Source organism: Ammodytes marinus (assembly GCF_949987685.1).
Source record: "Ammodytes marinus genome assembly, chromosome: 3".
NCBI classification, from domain to species: Eukaryota; Metazoa; Chordata; class Actinopteri; order Uranoscopiformes; family Ammodytidae; genus Ammodytes; species Ammodytes marinus.
Window position 1 is genome coordinate 3,434,596 of NC_137232.1, and position 20,665 is coordinate 3,455,260.

Here is a 20,665-nt window from a genome sequence, read left to right on the forward strand (position 1 = left end):
CTTGCGTAGACGGAAAGAAATGTGCGGGAAAATGTGCGGTGGCAAACGTTGGTATTTATAAAAACATTCTTTGCGGAGAAGTGTGCGTATTCCTACGCCAACTTTCGACCATGCGTAGAGCTACCGCAAGGTTTTCCTGACTCGGGGAATCAGCAACACTCAATGGCAACACCACGAAATAAAGCTCAGTCATCAGAAAAACACAGACAAATGACTGAAATGCTTGGCACCCAATATATTTAGTCAATAAAATATATTCTTACCTATAGTTGCGAATATATGGCTACTGTAGGCCTAGTCTATGGCATGCAGTTGTGATGTATAGGTTGAATTACTTATCAAGTAGCCTAGGTCTACATGTTTTGGTTATTTTATAAATGTAATCTTATAGCGCTACTCTATAATAATATCCTATACGTCGGGAGGTGTTTCCGTGAGTGCCCAGCGGGAGAGCAAATTTTAAGAGGTGTGTAAAAAGTAGTTTTGTACAAAGTTAAGCCCAACAGATATCAATTAAATTGTATATTTCGTTAGATAAAATCATGTTATGAATTTAGCAAATCATTACACGCATCTCTTTCCCATAACAATTCACCCTGGAAGATTAAACTATAATCTGACGTTGTTGGAAATGTGTGGATCTCACAGGAGATAAACAATTATCTCGAATAGACTATAAGCATTATTTCACTTGTCACACCATATTTTATATAGGCCTACATATAGTACTACAGGTAGACCTACGCTAATACGTGATATTGCATACAGTACAAAGTTGGGCGAAACTGCTTTACAAAGACTACAACGACTGTGCCAATCATGATATGTGTTAAGCGCGCGGGTGTGTGCGTGTGTGCCAGTTGCTGCAGCACATGCACGTCACGGGCTTTCTTCCTTCACAGTCGCTTTCTTTGCAGCCGGTTGCCTCCCTTTTTTCCTCATGTCAGTCAAAATTCCGTGCTTATTAAGTGCGTCATCATATAGACCCCTTATCAGTCTACGTCACACAGCGTCACTCCCCGCTCTACTGCGCATGTCAGCCGCAGAAAGAGACAAGAGCGACACGAGCCACAATCATGTCTTGTTGTGCTGTTGGATGCACAAACCGTTTATTTTTTGTTTGAATGGTGATAAAGCTAGTAAATGCCCAAATGCACCGCTGTATAATTACATACAGTATCTCACAAAAGTGAGTACACCCCTTTCATTTCTTCAAATTTTTCTTTATATCTTTCCATGGGACAACACTGAAGAAATGACACTTTGATACAATGTAAAGTAGTCAGTGTACAGCTTGTATAACAGTGTCAATTTACTGTCCCCTCAAAATAACTCGACACACAGCCATTAATGTCTAAACTGTTGGCAACAAAAGTGAGTACACCCCTTAGAAAAAATGTACAAATCGGGCCCAAAGTGTAAATATTTTGTGTGGCCACCATTATTTTCCAGCACTGCCTTAACCCTCTTGGGCATGTAGTTCACTAGAGCTTCACAGGTTGCAACTGGAACCCTCTTCCACCCATTTATGACAGCATCACAGAGCTGGTGGATATTAAAGACCTTGCGCTCCTCCACCTTCTGTTTGAGGATGCCCCAAAGATGCTCAATAGGGTTTAGGTCTGGAGACATGCTTGGCCAGGCCATAACCTTTACCCTCAGCTTATTTAGCAAGCCACTGGTCGTCTTGGAGGTGTGTTTGGGGTCGTTATCATGTTGCAATACCACCCTGCGGCCCAGTTTACGAAGGTTGAGTGCACGTGGTCAGCGTCGTACACAGAGGTTGGCTTTGGAAAATAGACGTATGAATACTGCCAGCATTGCTGCAGGGCTTGAAGGGGTGGGGGGTCAACCTGTCAGTGCTCAGACCATACGCCGCACTCTGCATCATACTGGTCTGCATGGCTGTCATCCCAGAAGGAAGCCTATTCTAAAGATGATGCACAAGAAACCCCACAAACAGTTTGCTGAAGACAAATAGACTACGGACATGGATTACTGCAACCATGTCCTGTGGTCTGATGAGACCAAAATACATTTATTTGGTTCAGATGGTGTTAAGAGTGTGGAGCGGCAACCAGGTGAGGAGTACAAAGACAAGTGTGTCTTGCCTAGAGTCAAGCATGGTGGTTGGAGTGTCATGGTCTGGGGCTGCATGAGTGCTGCCAGCACTGGGGATCTACAGTTCATTGAATTCTAACATGTACTGTGACATACTGAAGCAGAGCATGATCCCCTCCCTTCATAAACTGGGCCGCAGGGCAGTACTGCAACATGATAACGACCCCAAACACACCTCCGAACGACCACTGGCTTGCTAAAGAAGCTGAGGGTAAAGGTTATGGACTGGCCAAGCATGTCTCCAGTCTTAAACCCTATTGAGCATCTTTGGGGCATCCTCAAATGGGAGATGGAGGAGCGCAAGGACTCTAATATCCACCAGCTCCTTGATGTCGTCATGAATGGGTAGAAGAGGGTTCCAGTTGCAACCTGTGAAGCTCTAGTGAACTACATGCCCAAGAGGGTTAAGGCAGTGATAGAAAATAATGATGGCAAAACTAAATATTGACACTTTGGGCCCAATTTGGACATTTTTTCTAAGGGGTGTACTCACTTTTGTTGCCAACAGTTTAGACATTAATGGCTGTGTGTCGAGTTATTTTGAGGGGACAGTGAATTTACACTGTTATACAAGCTGTACACTGACTACTTGACATTGAATCAAAGTGTCATTTATTCAGTGTTGTCGCATGGAAAGATATAATGAAATATTTTAAGAAATGTTAGGGGTGTACTCACTTTTGTGAGATACTGTAAATGAGTTGTGAAATGTTTACAATAAGGACAGTGACCGGAGACGAGGCTATAGCAATGGAAACAATGGAGGCTTATTTACAATGACCCAGACGTTATACATCTCCGTCCTCTTCCCTTGTGTTTGACTCTATGGTTTGACTAGGCAGTAGGGGTTTGCACGTGTAGCCGGTAAGTAGGCTAAATCATACCATTTAGGAAAAATCAATAAACGAAAACCGAGTGGGGTCGACATGTGCTAGCCTACTGTAGGCTACTAAAGCAGATAACACAACACATTATTGTGTTTGGTTATAATATTTATTAATTTAACTATTTAACTGCTCCACCATAAGTTTCACTTTCCTTTTCATCTCCGTCTCAAACAGCTGGTCTGATAAGCTGGTCGGCTCGTGAGCCCAACGGCCCCGAAAGCAGGAGTCAGTCTAAAAACAGATGATCACGGCTAGTTATGATCACTTTTAAATCAAAAAGCAAAATTATGAAATAAAGGCATCTCTGCCTCTCTCTGTCTATCTGTCTGCCGGTCTTTACTGTCACTCTCCAACAGCAGTCCGGCCACTGAAGTCGTCGGGGCCATTTCTTCTCATCATTTATCTACTCAACTGCCGGCAACGCGTATGGGTCATTAAGACGTTTCCTGTTCAATAGTGTTAATGTTTCCGCATAACCAATGTTATCACTTGCTGATAAACTGTTTTTAGTAAGCTGACAACATCGCTATTTAGCAACATGGACCTATAAAGAAACACCGCAACTGCAATATAACCAAACGGGTAACCATGGCAACCAGCCAAACAATTTTTCTTTCTGCAGCTATGCAGCGCACGCATCCGCCGTGTTGATAAACAAATAAGGGGTCTATTCAGGAGCTATTTAGCATTCACCATGTATGGTAGACTGTGGGGTGAAACTGGGAGGTGAAGTGGGAGGACACGGGGTGGAGATCGTCTGCGCACAATTCACCGCAGGTGGGTATTTATAAAGGGAAGATTGCGTGCAACTGTGCGCCGCACAGTTTTATAAATCTGAATTTTTTTTTGCGCAGCACATTTTTGGCTTTCTGCGGACGCAATGTTTTAGGATGGTTTATACGCACACCGTTATAAATGAGGCCCCTGGTCTTGTGCTTCATCTACAAGAGAACTCATGTCTAATGTAATGAGCTGCTTGCCTGGTAAGTAGGGATGCACGTAGCCACTCATTTCCCCAATGTTTAAACGGTAGTTTTACATTTAGACTAGTCGACTTGTCTGTTAAAAGAACAGTGAGAAAAACCAAGCCCAATGTAAATGCATTAGGAGCCCTTCAGCCTTAACTTTCATCTAGACAATTTCCACGTTGTAATGTACATGCTGTTGTAATGTGCTCTGTGCTGGTAGTTATTAATATAATGGCCTGTCATCAGACACATGTACCGGATGGTTTTACACACATCGATCGATCTGTCAAGTTATCCAAGTCAGAGTTTTTTTGGGAAGGGCAGATGGTTATTTTAACACGTCCCACTATGTATTGTTTTGGGTTCGTCCCCACTGCCGGCAGCATTATAACAGCTGACGGGAGAAAAAATAAAGAAGGAAAATGGCTGTCAAACGAGAGTCATTACAGTGGGCCTTAAAGATCTCCTATTATACTACTTTTCTGGTCTTCATTTCTTGTTAAAAACTGCTATAGAGCAACCTGACACAAATCACATCACAAAAAACTATGTAGATTTTCGGTACACTCTTCCTCTTACCCTAGCTAGCACAGCAGTCTCTCTCTACACACTGCTTTGAGCTTCTCCGCCCCTCCCCCCCTGCTGCAAACCCCACTCCGTTGTGATTGGTTACCTTCCTTCCAGTAGCGGGAAATTTCAGGAAATTTCCAGGAAGGTGGGGGCATGCAGCCGGAGCTTGCCTGAGCGGCAGCATTACCATACATGGAAACATGACAGAAACGACCCGAGCGTGACAGAGAAAACCTGGAAATTTGAACAAGTTCGGCTCGACCGGCTGCCATAGTTTTTAGTGCTCTGCATAGCCACCCCAGACGGTCAGCAGGGAATACGTCGAAATGCATGTACGTAATTATTTGATACTCTAGTATGGTTAAACATGACTATAAATCATTATAACAACGTTTATAGGTCATAAAAGTCAAAAAGTATCATAGATCATCTTTAAGGCAGCGGTCAAGAAAAGCTTTTTGCTTTGCTTTATGCTAATCTCCCCTTTTTATCTCTCTCTCTCTCTCTCCCTCTTTTACTAGCCAACATCTACACACAGACACGTTCATTCTCACACATTTTAGGTTCAAGTCCAAGTGATGGGCAATAAATGACTAACCTACTAGTATTTCCACTGCCCTCTAGTGAGGCAGCAGACATTTAAACGTTTAACCGACTAGTCATGTGCATTCCTACTGGGAATAGACCAGAGTTTGTGAGATTCATTGTACTCACAGAGCGTTGTCAAATTTGCCAGAGCTGTACTGGTGCACGTATGAGGAATAGGCCAGGTCTTCATGGGCTGTGGCAACATGGATGTTCTTCCCTCCGAACACAGACTGTCGGATGTCCAGCGCTGTCTGGAATCAGTACAGAGAGAGGGACTTTAAAATGACATAACACTGGTTAAGAGTGAGGATAAGGACAAAGAGAACATGCACACATGGCTGTTGCCAAGCGTTAGAATTACCTGGTAAATAGCGACCGATTGGCATATGTTGTCTACATTTAATAAGTAAAATCCATAATCTAGCAGCGTGTCGGAGTACTTGGGATGCTTGTGTCCAAAGTGTTCTCTGGAAGACACAAAAACATTTGAGTGAGAGACATGATAACAAAAAGGAATATGGCTTAAGTGGGAGTCCTTCTAAGACACTGGCTTTACCTTGCTAGAAACACTGCATGTTTGATTAGCTGCTCAGCTTTCCTGAACTCTCTCTTCACCACGCACGCCTGCAGCACGGAGACAAGACAAACAACACACTTTATAACTGATCCAGAGATTTTACTTTCATTTCGGTTCTGGAAAAAACACTGTACCCCCGATAATAATTCAAGGAAATCTTGTAATATAAACGAACATGGTTCACCTTGGAGGCTTGCCGGAGGACATCAACCACTACTTTGACAGGCAGGCCTGGAGTAATTTCCTTCATAGCCTCTATACACCACCTGTATGCCTGGGAAAGACAGGAAAAATTTAACTTAACTTCATCCATGTATGTCTGTCTGGAGTATTTCCCAACGACTCTGCAAAGCTGTATAACACACTTAATAATTAGACCTTAAAGCACTTTCCTCTATTGTCTACATGTATAAGAGAGTAATATTATTTTATGAGATACATACCTCATCGTAGTGGCTTTTGGCGAAGAGCAAGGCACACAGCTCGCCGTACAGCGCTGCCTTGTTAGCCTGGTGGCCATGTTTGGCTAGTTTGTCCATGTAAGACTGAGCAAGCTTGAAAGTCTCCTCCCCAAGGTGGTACTTACAGTTGCCGTTGCGGACATGAAGCAGCCTGTGTAGAACAATAAGATATTATAGGGGTGTGAACGGTTACAAAAATGTCTAAAACATTTGTTCGTGTACAAGTTTAACCGTTTAATATGGGGGGGGGGTCGACGTAATTTAATTTTTTTTGCGATTCTGTTGGAGTGACAGTGTACAGTGAGAAAGACTTCAGTGCAAATAGCCCACAATGTAGATCTCCCCACCCCTAGAACAGCATACACAAACATAATTGGAACTTCCTTTTACCTATTTAAAAACCAAACCATAAAACAACATAGGCTATATAAAACAAATTAGTATTAACCCATTGATGACGGCTGCTGCGCGATGCCACATTGGCTCTCCTGCCTGATGCTGCGTCGCGCAGCATTATTACTTTATCTAATTTTCATGGCATTCCCAGCATAGAATGCACTGTCATTGGTTCAAATACACATGAGGTGGGTTTTGTTGATTTTTTAAGACCACGTGACCACCCAAAAGTTGTGTGGTTTGCCGAAAATCATGTCAATCAAAAAAATAAAAAATAAAAGAATAAAACAAAATAATAAAAAAAATACGCCAGCTATGTCGGCGACAGAACAGTTAGTGGCGTTTGGTGCGCAGAATCAAGGTCTACTATAGACTACTGACGAAAATCACACAACACATTGCATCTATTTATTAACAATATTTAATAATTTTCTAATTCATCTAATTTTGACGATTTTTAGAAATATTTGTTGGTTTGTAAGCGCTAAGGGAGCATGTTTAAATAAAACCTGTGAACCTTAACTTTTAAATGTATTTTATTTCATGTTTCTATGTGCTACACAGGCTTAGATATTAAGGTTTTGGTAGACTTGACAATTCGTACTATTTTTTCAGAAAACCCTCAGGCATTAAGGACATGCATCCTAGATTGCCATAGTCATCAATGGGTTAAGGCTAAATTAAACAGGTTGTTGTAGGCCTAAATGTTTTGGGAGTCTTTCATCCACGGCTTATTTCAGACTGTGTGGAGTGGACACACTATACGCTTGTGTGCTGGTGGTTGCCATGGCGCTGCTGCAGCCGGGGCTTCAGTCACCCTTCGTAGCGAAAATTGAAGTGAAAATTAATGACTGCCGGCTGCCACTAACATTCATAGAGGTTTTGGTGGGGGTGCAGGGTTATAAGTAGGACTTTTGCAAATGACAAGCTTTCTTTTCTGTTCTTTTTCCGCAAAGTCCCAGAGTCACAACACGGAAGACTAGTGAAGGTCGCGCAGCTGAGCTAGGAAGTGCTAGGTTCTGGTTTCTGCTTCAAAATAAAAGTCAGAATTGACTTGACGTTTAGCCGTTTTGCCAGTTCAATGATTTTAATGTGAAGTTACGCTGTAGGACATGTTCCGTTTGAATTAACAGTAACTTAATTGCGAGCCATATGTATAGTTTGTGGTGTTTCAGTTGTTCTAACATTACTAGTTGATGCAACAGCATGAGAAAAAAAACACAACGTTTGCTAGGCCATGACGAGCGTTAATCGTGCGATAAAAACTGCTGTTAAAATGAGTTTGCGTTAACGCCGTTAATAACGCGTTAAACTGACAGCACTAAACCAAACACAATGTGTTGTGATATCTGCGTTAGTAGCCTACAGTAGCACATATCGCCCCCACTCCTGGAAATAAATGAAGTAATTTTCCAAACTTAAAAAAAAACAGGTTTGTTTATTGATTTTTCCTAAACGGTTATGATTTACTAACCGTGTACACCCCTACAAGATAATTAGTAATAGTCTAACAAACTTACATAATGTAGGGTTTCAGGTCAATAGAAGTATACTGTCATACCCCAGCAGCTAGCAACCGCTATTCAGACTGCCGCCACTGCAACTTAACGTAAAGAAGCAAAAGAAAAGGAGAGGACCCTTAATGTGCCCGTAACAATACAGTGTGTGAGTGAATATTTGTATATTTGTTTAACCTACTAATCATACTAATTAATTAACCTGTTTTACTTTTCTTTCTTTCTATTTCTCCGTATTTGCATATAGCAAATGTTTCTATTGTATATCTTTGTAATTTGTATTGTAACATCAACCTGCCTAATGGACTACAGGTGGAAATTAGCCCCCGGGCTACAATCTGGCATTTTTACGTGTACTGCTGTACATGTTCATTAATGTGCATTGTCCTGAAACAAACAAATAAATAAAGAAGAGGTTTGCAGACTGACCTGACACAGCATTCCACAGCCCTGAAGCAGTGGAGGACCTCACTGTGGAGCGTGCACAGCTGCAGGCACGAAAGAAAGACTTTCTCTGCATCTCCATACCAGCCCGCATCAGACAGGAAGCCGCCTACAAGCAAAGGAAATATCATGACTCCAACTGTCTCCAAAGCAAAGAGTCATCTGTGCTAACTGCTGATTAAAGAACCAGGGTTTGTTGAATAACCCACATAGTTGTGACGCTATGTAAAACGTATATAAAACAGAATGTTATATTTTGTAAATCCTTTTTGACATAGATTCATGTTGATACAAAGGCAGTGTTTCCCGCAGCGCTCTATGGCTAAAGCTGCCGCCTAGACAACCCCAGCCCCCCGCCTTGACCACCGACCGACTTGTTAACATACAAAAACCACATACAGATAACATTTCCATAAAGTTGAGTAAAATCGCCAAAAATGTAGCATGAATAAAGCCAGCATGTAGTAAAACTATAATGATAGTAATCTAGGGTGGTCCAGACTCGGAATTTTCTCAGTCGAATCGGATCTGCCTGTTCAAACCAGAGATTCGACTATACGTGATACTATTTGTCAATCAGAAAAGTGCATTGGAGTGAGATCTTTGACCAACCGTCAACACGAAAACAGTTGAAAACAGACTTTAAGACCGCTGAAAACAGAGCTTAAAATTAGGTTGGATATATTTAAAAAATCAGTTTATGAGTGAAACCGGGAGTTGGAGCACAGCTGAAGCGCGAGCGTGCCGGAGCCTCGGCGAGCCCGTGAGAGAGAAACAACACAGAGCCGGTGACGGCTGCAGAGAATGGTGATTCGTGCGAGTAAAAAAGACGAGATGCTCGCGGTCTACGGGGGCTTAATTGTTTCCAAGGCGACCTATCTTTATTACAGCACATAGCAGAGCAGAATCAATAGGCATATATGGAGCGTAATTTGCACAGCGCAAACGTATACATCTCATTGATATATCTGCTTTGGTTTTTTCTTTTGCCATTTCCTCTTTAGTTTTCACCACTCTTCTTCATGGACATATAAAGAAATGGACACCGGATTGAAACACGGCGCCCATTCATTCCTATGAAAGCTGCTCATTGCCGCAGAGAAGCAACAAGGAAGCATAATCCGGAAATTCCATGCGGCCTGGAAGCATGACGTAGCATGGACGTAGCTGCACTATGGACCTATCAAGAAAGAGGGCGGCGAGCGTAGCGGACTGGAGCCGGGAGTAGAATCATTCTCGTTCTGTAGCATCTAGCCTGGCGAAAACAAACTGAAAGCCGTTAAAAGCCGTTGGGCTAATAAAACGCTTGAGGTGGCGTTTTGAAATGAGAAAACTTCCATTTTAATAGTATATGGTCTAAAGATAAGTATGAGCCTATGATTGATATCCAGAAAAATTTTGCAGAGACACAATCTTGTTCGCCGCTTGTACTGTGTGGACAGGGAAATCTGCCTACGGACCGCATGAAAATAAGCTCCTCCCCCAACCATGCAATACCAATGGGTTGGCCACAAGTCCATGCTGGCTGCTCGGAGAAGGCACAGTCCTGGGGGCCTGCTCTTCTTCTATGGCGTTTGACCTGACGTGACACATTACCGCCACCTATTGCCCTGGCATGACAACGTCAGTGTTTTGCTCTTATTTTCTCTTTTATTATAATGTACACTGACTGAAAAAAAAAAAAAAAAAAAAAAACGATGGTTGGACTTGAAGCTCCCTCTCCCCTCCTGGAGCATCAATATGTGTGTGAATCTTTTCATGTTAAATATTTCCTCAATTAACCCCAACCATTGTTCCTTCGTCTGTGGATCTGCTTTGTACCATGACCTTGTTATGGTTTTCTTGCTGGCTGCCAGAAGAACTTTTATCAAGTATCCAATTCTGTTGATAATACATTATCTAACCTCCCTCTAATTTCTTTATCCTTCCTTAGTGTCTCCCGATGAATTGTATTTCCATTCTAGCTCCTTTAATTGCCCAGTTGGTTTTTGATAAGAGTTCCAGTCTAGTTCTTTGGAGGTGTGCTGCAGCTTGTGCTATTAGTTTCCCCCATCCACTTACCCAGTACGAAGCCGAACTGGATGGCCTTCTCTTTGACGTGGGCGTCAGACTCGGCGATGTAGGAGCAGCGGCGGCTGAAGGAGTTAGCTAGAACCGAGGCCACTTTGACACCGTGGTCCATCAGGGCCTGGAAGCAGTGGTGCAGGAGGTGTCTACAGAGGGAACCACACAGAATGGACCATGAGAGAGGAATATTGGTGCTTATATTTAAGCCTACTACAATAGTACTAACAGACCCCACAAACGCCCCAGCTAATCAGTGAAGGACAATGCTGAAGACTACTGCTATTGTATTCTTATGAAGACTAACAATGTAGGTAAAAGGTTAGGGCTGTACGCTTATTTTTTTAGGTGGTAGCACTGGTGCTAGCAAGCAAAAAAATTCAGTAGCACTATTTTTTTTTGTAGCACACAAAGTATGATGATCGAAAACTTGCATAACCTTAACCCTTGCCTTTCGCTCTAATTGTCTTTCAGCATGTCATATTGGTCTCATCTGAGATTCTCAATCAATATTATATCCTATTGTGCAGTAATAATTGTAGAAAAATTAATAAGGGTGCAATTATTGCAATTTAGACAAAAGATTTAACCTGCCAATAGCAATTTTTGCCGATTCAGAATTATTTCCATTATTTAATATTTAATAATAACAATATTTTTTATAACATTCCCTTTTAATTAAAACCAAACTTTAAACCATTGGACATATCCTATTAACTAGTATACACATTTCTTATCTTAGTTCTTATCTGCTTCAAAATAAAAGTGAACTCACGTTTGGCTATTAACATGCTTTTAATGTGAAGGCGCATAGGAAATGGTATGTTTGCACACGCGGCAACTTAACTGCGTTTAACCCTTGGAACTCTGGTCACGCAGCATTGCGTCATTTGACGTGCTGATCACGTCTGATCTGACGCAGCATAGAAACTAAAGCGGGGACAACTTCGCCGACGGTGTCGAAAGTACTGGCTTAAAGCTATATGCCAGTCTTTGTTTCATTTAAATTGACCCAGTATAACCAGAGATATAATGGTTTGAAGTTGATACATATCTATTTTATTTTCGCGGGCTCAAAAGTATGAGAATTCGATGGTCGCGGCCATTATTTTGTCATTTTACGATCAGAAAATGATGCCGGAAACTAGTTCCTACTCAACAGGCTGCATTTACCAGGGAGGGGAGGAGGAGGGGCAGGGGTTGGCGGAGTGATACGAAGCTACAACAAAAGAGACGAAGAAGAAGAGTGACAGGGGGCGGGAGCTGTGCGGGAGTCTCTCTATGCGAGAGAGAGACGAGGCTGTTAGCTAACAAAATTGACAGGAGGAAGATTGAGAGGTACTGAGAGGTTTGAAGATAGACTACTGAGAATGTTTTAGTCATATTGAAGAAAACTTTGAACGTAAGTCAAGCTATCAGCTTGTTCTTTGACATGAAGGAGGAGGACAGTTCATCCTCAGAGTCAAAGTATGACTATGTAGGCTACATAAAGCCATTGGTGTCTGACTGAAGCACTGAGTACACACACAGCAGCCAGCCTTCATAACGTGTAGCCTACAGACACAGTAGCCTAATAATCTGTTCTTTACATATACATGTCATATATGTATCCATATACTGTATGTTTTATTATATAGGTCTACCTAGGCCTAGCTTTTTTTAATAAAAAGGCATATATGAAAAAAATATGTTTTTTTTTCCCTTTTTTTTGTGGTTTGGGTCCATAATGTTCAAATATTATGTCAAATTGAAAAAGAAACTGGCAGGTAATGTAGGTGAAGTTTTACTGAAACAAAATATACCAAACACAGCAAGCTTAACATTTTTGTATGTGCCCTCTGTGTTATGATTGACAGAACTTTGAGGAATTTGGGGAAAACGCCTATGTATTCACCTATTTGTTCATAAAATTTGTATGAAGGTTGATGCCACCTCAATCAAACTTTTAAATTACCATAAAAACATTCCATGTATTTATTTTCAGCTTTCAAAAAAATTCCATATGAATGTTTGAGTTACCCATGGTAGCAATAATATATTTTTTAATCCGTTTTTACATTTATCATGTTGTTTTTGGTCCAATATGATCATTTATCATGCCAAAATGAAAGAAATAACTATCAGGTCATATAGGTTAGGGTGTTTTGAACAATAAGATACCAAACTTTGGCATGATAAACATTTCTTACTGTAGTTTAGTAAGGATTGATCAAAAGTATGCAAAACGGCCAAAATAGGCCTAGGGTTCAGAGGGTTAATGAAAAAAAGAGCCGTGTCCTTCCGTTTTTTACCGTTGGTGAAGTTTATTAGAATCCAGAATCGCCGCATGAGCATAGATCCTGACCACACATCTTTCACCCACCAAAGTGGCGCGTGGACTCAATACTTACTTGCCTAAGAATACATTTACCCGCTTTTGGAGAGTGTTAATGAGATAGTATCTCCTCATTAGCAACCTGTCGCACTAGTGCGAGTAGACTTGTATTCATCATCGCACGTGATACATTTTATTTTAATAGCAAATGCGATCAAAACTGTCGCACTGTACAGCCCTGAAGGCGCAAACATACACCACAAATATTACATTATAAAGAACATCAATAATGGTGTCAGGTGTCAGGGCCCAGTTCAGTCCCATTATGTGTTTTACCTTTTGTCTGAAGCCCGCAGTACTTTAGCAAACACTTCCAGCTCACAGAACTCTCCTCCCAGCTGGCAGAGCCGGCCCTGCTGGTAAAGCTGAAAGACAAACACAAATGAAGAGATGAGATGAGCACGGATAATCCATAACCACATCTTCTGGCAGAAACCTACTTGGGGTTCCAAAATCTTTACCGGTCACAAAAAAAGTTGACCGAGCATTCACAGTTCAGGCATCACACTGTGGAACTCTCCACCCTGGAGATCTCAGCCAGGCACAATCAGTACCCTCTTTTAAGACTCACTTTTATTGACTGTTGGCTTGTATTTTACCATGTTTTTACCGTTGTATTAGATTTTATTCAAGTTTTTAAATTTATTTGTTTTAACTACTATTTGTTACGCACTATGTAACTTTGTTTTGAAAGGTGCTATATACAACCTCTATTCCCAAAAAGTTGGGAGGTTATGTAAAAGGTGAATAAAACATAATGTGATAATTTCCTAATCCTTTAAAAAAAAATCAGTCATATTTATTTGTTTAAACTTTATTGTTTTTTGTAAATATAAAAACATTTTAAATGGTGTGCCTGCAAAGCAGTGACAGGAGCATGTTTACCATAGCTTTACATCACCCTTTCTTTTAACAACACTGAGTAAGCGTTTGGGAACTGAGGACAATAATTGTTTATATTTTGAAAGCTAAATTATTTCCTATTCTTGCTTGAAATACAACTCCTGGGGCCTCATATATCAACGCTGAGTACGCACATTAGAGGGCGAACGCCACCCAGTACACAACCTTTGTGATTTATCCAAAGCAAACTTGACGGGAAGATGTGCGGTCCTCCACGCAAACTCTGACCCATGCGTATGGGTAAAAGATAATATATATTGCCTTGGTATTGATTTCAACTTGAAAAAGGATTAAAAAATTATCACATTCTGTTCTATATTCGTCTTACATAACATCCCAACTTTTTGGGAATTGGGGTTGTAAATAAAGTTATTATTATTATTACTATTATTATTATTATTATTATTATTATTATTATTATTATTATTATTATTATTATTATTATTATTATTATTATTATTATTACAACACTAATACAGATGTCAACTAATGCATTGCGAGCATAATGTAGAGTCTATAGGTCACTGATTCTCTAATTAATAAGGTGCACAAGCTGAAACTACAAAGGTAGAGTATTTGTCCCATTTTGCTACGGGTGTGTTTTAAGTGAATTGTTGTCTGGAATTTAAACAAAAATATTTGCTGATGTCTAGCCTGTCATCAAAATGCACTGAGCTGGAATTTGTTATAGGGGTGATTCAATGCTGGTGTTTATAGGGGGAATACTGCAACCCTCAACTGTGTCTCTTCAACTGCAGTAATGGGGTGAAATCTCCATGTATGAGCATTTGTGTTTTTATTTTAAGTACATCCCATTGAGACTCTTTTTCAAGGGAGACCTGTTCCCATTTACAAGTTACCATTCAAACACACATTCGATAACAGGCTAACTATCGACATTCACACGAGGTAAGGTGGGTAAAGTAGGGCTGTGTCAAAAAATCAATATTGCGATATATTGCAATACTTAGTTTCGCGATATCAGTATCGATTTTTATAACTAAAATCTATTCTTTTTTATGATTTTTTTTTTGCTTTTCAAGGCTTTATTGACAGTGCAGAGAGAGAATATGGGGCAGAGAGGGAATAAAATGCAGAGAACAACCACGGGTCAGATTCAAACCCATATCTGCTGTGAGGCCTGAGCCTCTAGGATACTGACTAGGGGTGTAACGATACACGTATTTGTACCGTACCGTGACGGTACAGGCACGTATTTGGTGTTACAGAGGTGGACCGCGGTCCGTTTGTGGCGTAGCCTACATAGCGTTAATATATGGCGAATGTACAGGTTTGTTTTGCGGTGTGGAACTTAAAACTTGTCGTAGGAGTTTCCCCCGGACCATTTAGCCTCCGGCTCGGCTCGCACGTGCACAGTAGCAGCCAGCGATTGAGAGTCTCTTATCTCCATGGTGAGCAGTGAGCACAGCATGAGGGTGCAGTGTTGCTAACTTAGCAACTTTTTAGACCCCTCTGGCGACTTTTTTTCAAAAAAGCGACTAGCGACAAATCTAGCTACTTTTTCTGGTGTTATTGGTGACTTTTGGAGATTCTGTTGCTAAAGCATGTATCGCTCTTTACTTCTAAACGTGCTCAACGGCCACTCCCCCCCTTCCCAGAGCACTGACAGGTGGCCGAGTCCTCACGCAGCAGTCCCTCCCAGCTGCAGTCAGAGCAAGAGATACACACCTCTCCGCTCTAGTGTTCCGTTTGCATCACTATTAGCAGTTGTAGTAGCAGTGTTCCCCCCCCCCTCTTTTACTGTCTATGAGTAGTGCAAATCAAAATGTTATACAGTGCTTTCGAACAGAGAGCAAACTGCATGGCGAAAGACAACGGGAAACCGGAGCGCGCAGGCGTCCCCCCGTCATTCAAATCCCGTTTGAGGGATAACTTCGGATTCCAGGTGAATTATGAAAACAGTGATAGACGTGTGGAACAATGTCGGCACACAGGTTATTGTTTCACCGCGATCGCTTATGTAGGAGGCAACACGTCGCACATGCATGCGCATACTATCACCATTACTGTGAAGAAAAACGAGCTGGGCAAAACACAGACACTATTTTCTTTTTTATACTGAACATAAACAAGCTGTCATTCAATTAATGCAGCAGTAGCACTTTTATTTGATAATTGTTATATTTTTAAGAGCACTTAAGAGTTTTCAAGAGAGCTGCAGCAATATTTTCTTTTTTTAAAGTCAAAAAGACCCTTAAAGATGACATACCCTTTGTTTACACCAGCTTACAGAGCCTGCTGAGCATTAACACTATATTTTTAGAGAAATACTCTGCTGCGAGTCATATTGACTTCATACTGGCAGCTTTCGCTGTAGTTTCACCATTTCCTGGAGTGTCCCTTTCAAAATAAGACTTCCAACAAGCGAAAATTAAAGAAAAAAAAGAAAAAGGCAATGGGGCGCACGGATTACTGTCCAGACTCAATATTAGACTCAATATAAAATCATATGCATCATAAATGACAGGAAAGAACTTCATTTTTAATGGGAATTATCTATGAAAACTCTATGTAGAAAGATAGGGCTTTTAGAAGCAGCGCTGCAGCAGCAGCCGCTGCTGAGACGTTCCATGTGTGTCCGAGAAAAGTCCGAGAGACGCAGCAGTAAGGTAACGCGACGCGCTCCAGAGGTAGACGCAGGATGTGTGCAGAGGCCGTAAGACTCACATACTGAAGCTCATCGTTTTTGACTATTTATTTGGCTCAGATTGCAAAGTGATGACACAGATGCTTATATTTTCTCTATTTTTGAATTGTATTACTTGAATTTATTTCAATACATTTTAAACTTTTAAGCCTGACCTATTTTGTTGACGCAATCGGGGAACGGTGGGGCTTGAAAATAATTCCCACCTCCAAAGTGGGGAATGACAAAAAAAGTTTGAGAACCACTGGATTACAGTCAGAGTATGTTTAACATTTTTCGCAAAGTAAAAACACCTGAGTGCTTTTGGTGGTAGTAACACACCAAGATAATGAACATGGTAAACAGTATAGCTGGTAAACATAAGCATGTCAAAATTGTCATTATGAGCATTTTAGCATGGTATTAATTAGCATTCTTGAGTAGCAGATGCAATAGCAATGAATTGAACAGATCGCTACAACAGACAATAATGTCATAAATGTAAAAGGAGGTTTTAAAAAAATGTATTCACAGCAAAAGAAGCAGCATTATTATTAATATTTTGATAATAAAAAATTAAAATCACTATTACATACTTGATCATTGATTCTGCTGTCAGCACTGTTTCTATGCCTGGCTGACTGTTTATGATTGGTGATTTGGTGATTTCACAATGGACCCAACCACTCTAGTCATGGACAGCTGTGATGCCTATCTTCACACTCACAAAAAGGGACCGCTAGCAGCTAGTAAGCAAGCTACGTGTGACTGTCAACGTGTTTAGCACACAGACTGTGTCCTCAGCACCACTAATGATGGATGAAGCAGAGATAGCTGGACTGCTAATATTGCACCATCACTGAAGGTGGATACATTCTTTCAATAAATGTTGAAATGATATGCTTAAAATCTTTGAAATAAAATGTAATACATTTTATGTCGTTCAAATGAATGAGTCTCTAGGCTAACAGAAACGTGTTTCGCTGAACGCATTAGGACTATACTGGTCAATGTGAACAGGAAAGGCTTTTCATAGCAAAAAGACAGGCAGGCACTGTGTCATAACAGCTAAAGGCTCTGGGGGCCCAGGAAAAATGCTACTGTACTTTTTCACACTAACTTACTTACTCACTCTAGATTATCGAACTTCTACTTGATAAAATGTATCCTTCAATTAAAGGAAAAAAGGAAAAAAGATCACTGCAGTGCCTACATATTCAATATCAGTGATCCCAATGCTGGTGATTAGGACAGCATTGAGAACACCAACTTTCATGTTCAGCAATATAAGGTGTAAAGTCTTCTCGTATAATATTAAGACCAATTGCCTCATTCTCCCCTGTGGTGACTGTTGTCTACATGTCCCACCCGTACAGCCTAGTATGGTCCCAACTTTATGAGTTTAAAAGTCGGAAAAACTGATCAGCCAAAATAACTGGAAACACCTGTTTATTTAAGATATAGCAGTGTGGGTGATTTAGGGTTTTCAGCACAGTCCATCTGACAGGCAGTCATAATAAAAGGTAGGTAAGCCAACCAGCACCTAATTGATGCACATTTAAAAGATATTACAAAGTGGTTAAATTCAGACGTTCCCAGGTTGACAGGACAATTCCTTTTCCACGTATTTATAAATTCAAATTGAGAATTTAGTTGGAGGAGCTGTATTGAACAAAGGGAGTCTTCAATAACATCTGCTTCCCTCTTTTTAGAAAAATAATTTTATTTATTAAAATCATGGATATACTACAGACGACCAGGGCATTCCTACCATTGAGGACACAATGTCCCGAGTGTTTTCTTCTAGGCATTTGGATATTGCAGTACTCTGATGACGCTTCACCTCCATTAGTTCCCGGGAGGATATCATCCTCAGTGTTTTGACTGGGCCTGTGTACCCACTGTTAGTATGACATAAGACTTTTGTACATTTGAGTTTTGTATTGGGTGGTTGCGACATCTATTAATGAATCCAGGGACATTGAATTGTGGCAGCCGCAGAATGCGACGCTGCATAGAATGACTTTATCTCAGCCAATTTTAAAAAACAAAGTTACATTGCTTACTACTACAGCCTTGTGACGCAGAGATCACATTAAATGAAAGGAGATGCAATTTGTACTCTATTCATATACTCAGACTGACAGCCACCTGTGACAGTGTTACTCAAGTCTTTTATTACACAAACCTCGTGACTTATGTACTCATCATGCTCCAGGATGTTTTAAGACTTCAAGGGGCCATTTTTTCTATTTAATATATGAACTATTTCTTCTTACTACACAAATGATATTGATTATTAATATTTTCACGCATGACATTTAGGCCATGTGATGGAACTCGATTCAAACATCTGCATTTACTTGTTGAACTTTTATCGAAGCATTTACAATAGGGAAAACAATGACGTGTGTTTTGGTGTGTGGTTGAGGAGGAATGTATGTGCCAGTGTAGGTCATAAATGAGCATTGATTCAGTGAGCAGGCCATAATGTAAGCTATTGACCGTAGGCCTACATAACGCTGGTACAGCTAATATATGGTTGAAAGAATGCATGCCATACCTAATAAAAGGAAGCTGTATTAATGAACTCCTTTTCATTGACAGCCAACTGCTCTAAAAAGCTCAGATCTTTTGTTACAAATATGTTGGCATATGAAAGGTGACGTTAAATAAACTGCGTCGTAACAGAGTATTGACTACTGCAAATCCACATAACACTGTTAGTTTTCATGACACAATTCATTTAAACAGACACTGATGTAATTAGTTACAGGATCAATGCCGTTCATGGCAAATGGCTTCGTATTCAGCAAGCGTTCATTATACACAATAACACACACTGCCTGTTTTGACTTCAAGTAAAACACAAGGCGGACTATGAGAACGGATAGTTAGCTTGACACGAAAAAGTGCTGTTTTTGTTTAGCTAACCAAACGTTATCGTATTTCAGCTAACGTTAGCAGCTGATTACACAAACTCGTACAGTCTGGTGGCTGTCAGATATCCCCAGCCTCCTGACTGGTAAATCTCACCTTATAATAGACATCGAACTGTATGTTTTCTGGGAGAGAGCGGATGTCCCTTCTCGCCCGGCTGTAGTTGTCCACCACCGCTGAGATAGCGGTGTTGTACAGTGTTTCTGGGATCCATTCGAGCTCCACCGCAGCCATGTTGTTTTCCCTCTCCAAATAAAAAAGCCCAGCAGCTACAGCAGCCCTCCCCAACTCGCCCTACATTCGTTACCTTACTGCGATTAAAGCCCGTCCTCCGCACGTCCTCATATAACATTCGACTGAAAGCGAAGCTACAGTTTATTGCGATACCTCCGAGTCGTCACTACACTTCCAAACCCCAATGTTAAATGTCGATTTTATCCATCTTCAATTATTCGTCGACCCTACACAGCAGTTCCGTTCCCCCGTCCCGACGCACGCATTCGCTGGCCGTGACGTAGCGACGTCATTGTGCAGTCGACGAAAAAAGAGAAGCCTTTTTTAGAGGAAAAGTCACTCCTTGTACTTTCCGTACTTTCCATTAGATTTCCTTGTGTTTATTAAAGCTTTCTCATTTTAAATAATAACCCCGTCCATCCAACACGAAATAAACAACACACAAATTCTTAGTTGGATAAAACAAACATACATTTAACTATGTTTGTATAGATAGATAGATAGATAGACAGACAGACAGACAGACAGACAGACAGACAGACAGACAGACAGACAGACAGACAGACAGATAGATAGATAGATAGATAGATAGATAGATAGATAGATAGATAGATAGATAGATAGATAGATAGATAGATAGATAGATAGATAGATAGATAGATAGGTCAATGACGGGTTTTCAACAGGACAATTTTGAAATAGGCCTACAAAAAATAAGAAAATCTTTTGCAATTGTTCAAACAATAACAATGTTGTGTATTAACAAATTCATATACATTTTTTAGATTTAGTTATTTTAGTCCTTTAGTGCGTCCGTGGTTTAACTTAAAATTTATTTTTTTAAATTTCCAAAACATACTTCATAGCAATCATAGGCCAATTTATTTGACCAGTTTTTTGGTAATATCCAATTTTAAAAATAATGTATTGCATTTCTTTTGAGATTTAAAAAAATAAATTATATCATACATTTT

The 20,665-nt window shown here is 40.5% G+C and overlaps 1 protein-coding gene across 1 annotated transcript in view; it reads right to left on the minus strand.

The window, feature by feature from the left end:
• Positions 1 to 19,928, minus strand: part of appbp2 (amyloid beta precursor protein (cytoplasmic tail) binding protein 2) — a 29,327-nt gene extending 9,399 nt beyond the window's left edge. The window contains exons 1-9 of the mRNA XM_080053483.1: positions 19,554 to 19,928; positions 13,244 to 13,332; positions 10,591 to 10,742; positions 8,515 to 8,638; positions 6,155 to 6,323; positions 5,896 to 5,985; positions 5,691 to 5,758; positions 5,496 to 5,601; positions 5,261 to 5,385 (exon numbers count right to left, since the gene is read on the minus strand). Of these exons, the coding sequence (XP_079909609.1) occupies positions 5,261 to 5,385; positions 5,496 to 5,601; positions 5,691 to 5,758; positions 5,896 to 5,985; positions 6,155 to 6,323; positions 8,515 to 8,638; positions 10,591 to 10,742; positions 13,244 to 13,332; positions 19,554 to 19,691 (1,061 nt within the window). The 5' untranslated portion in view covers positions 19,692 to 19,928. The remainder of the gene's footprint in view (positions 1 to 5,260; positions 5,386 to 5,495; positions 5,602 to 5,690; positions 5,759 to 5,895; positions 5,986 to 6,154; positions 6,324 to 8,514; positions 8,639 to 10,590; positions 10,743 to 13,243; positions 13,333 to 19,553) is intronic.
• Between the last annotated feature and the right edge of the window lie 737 nt (positions 19,929 to 20,665).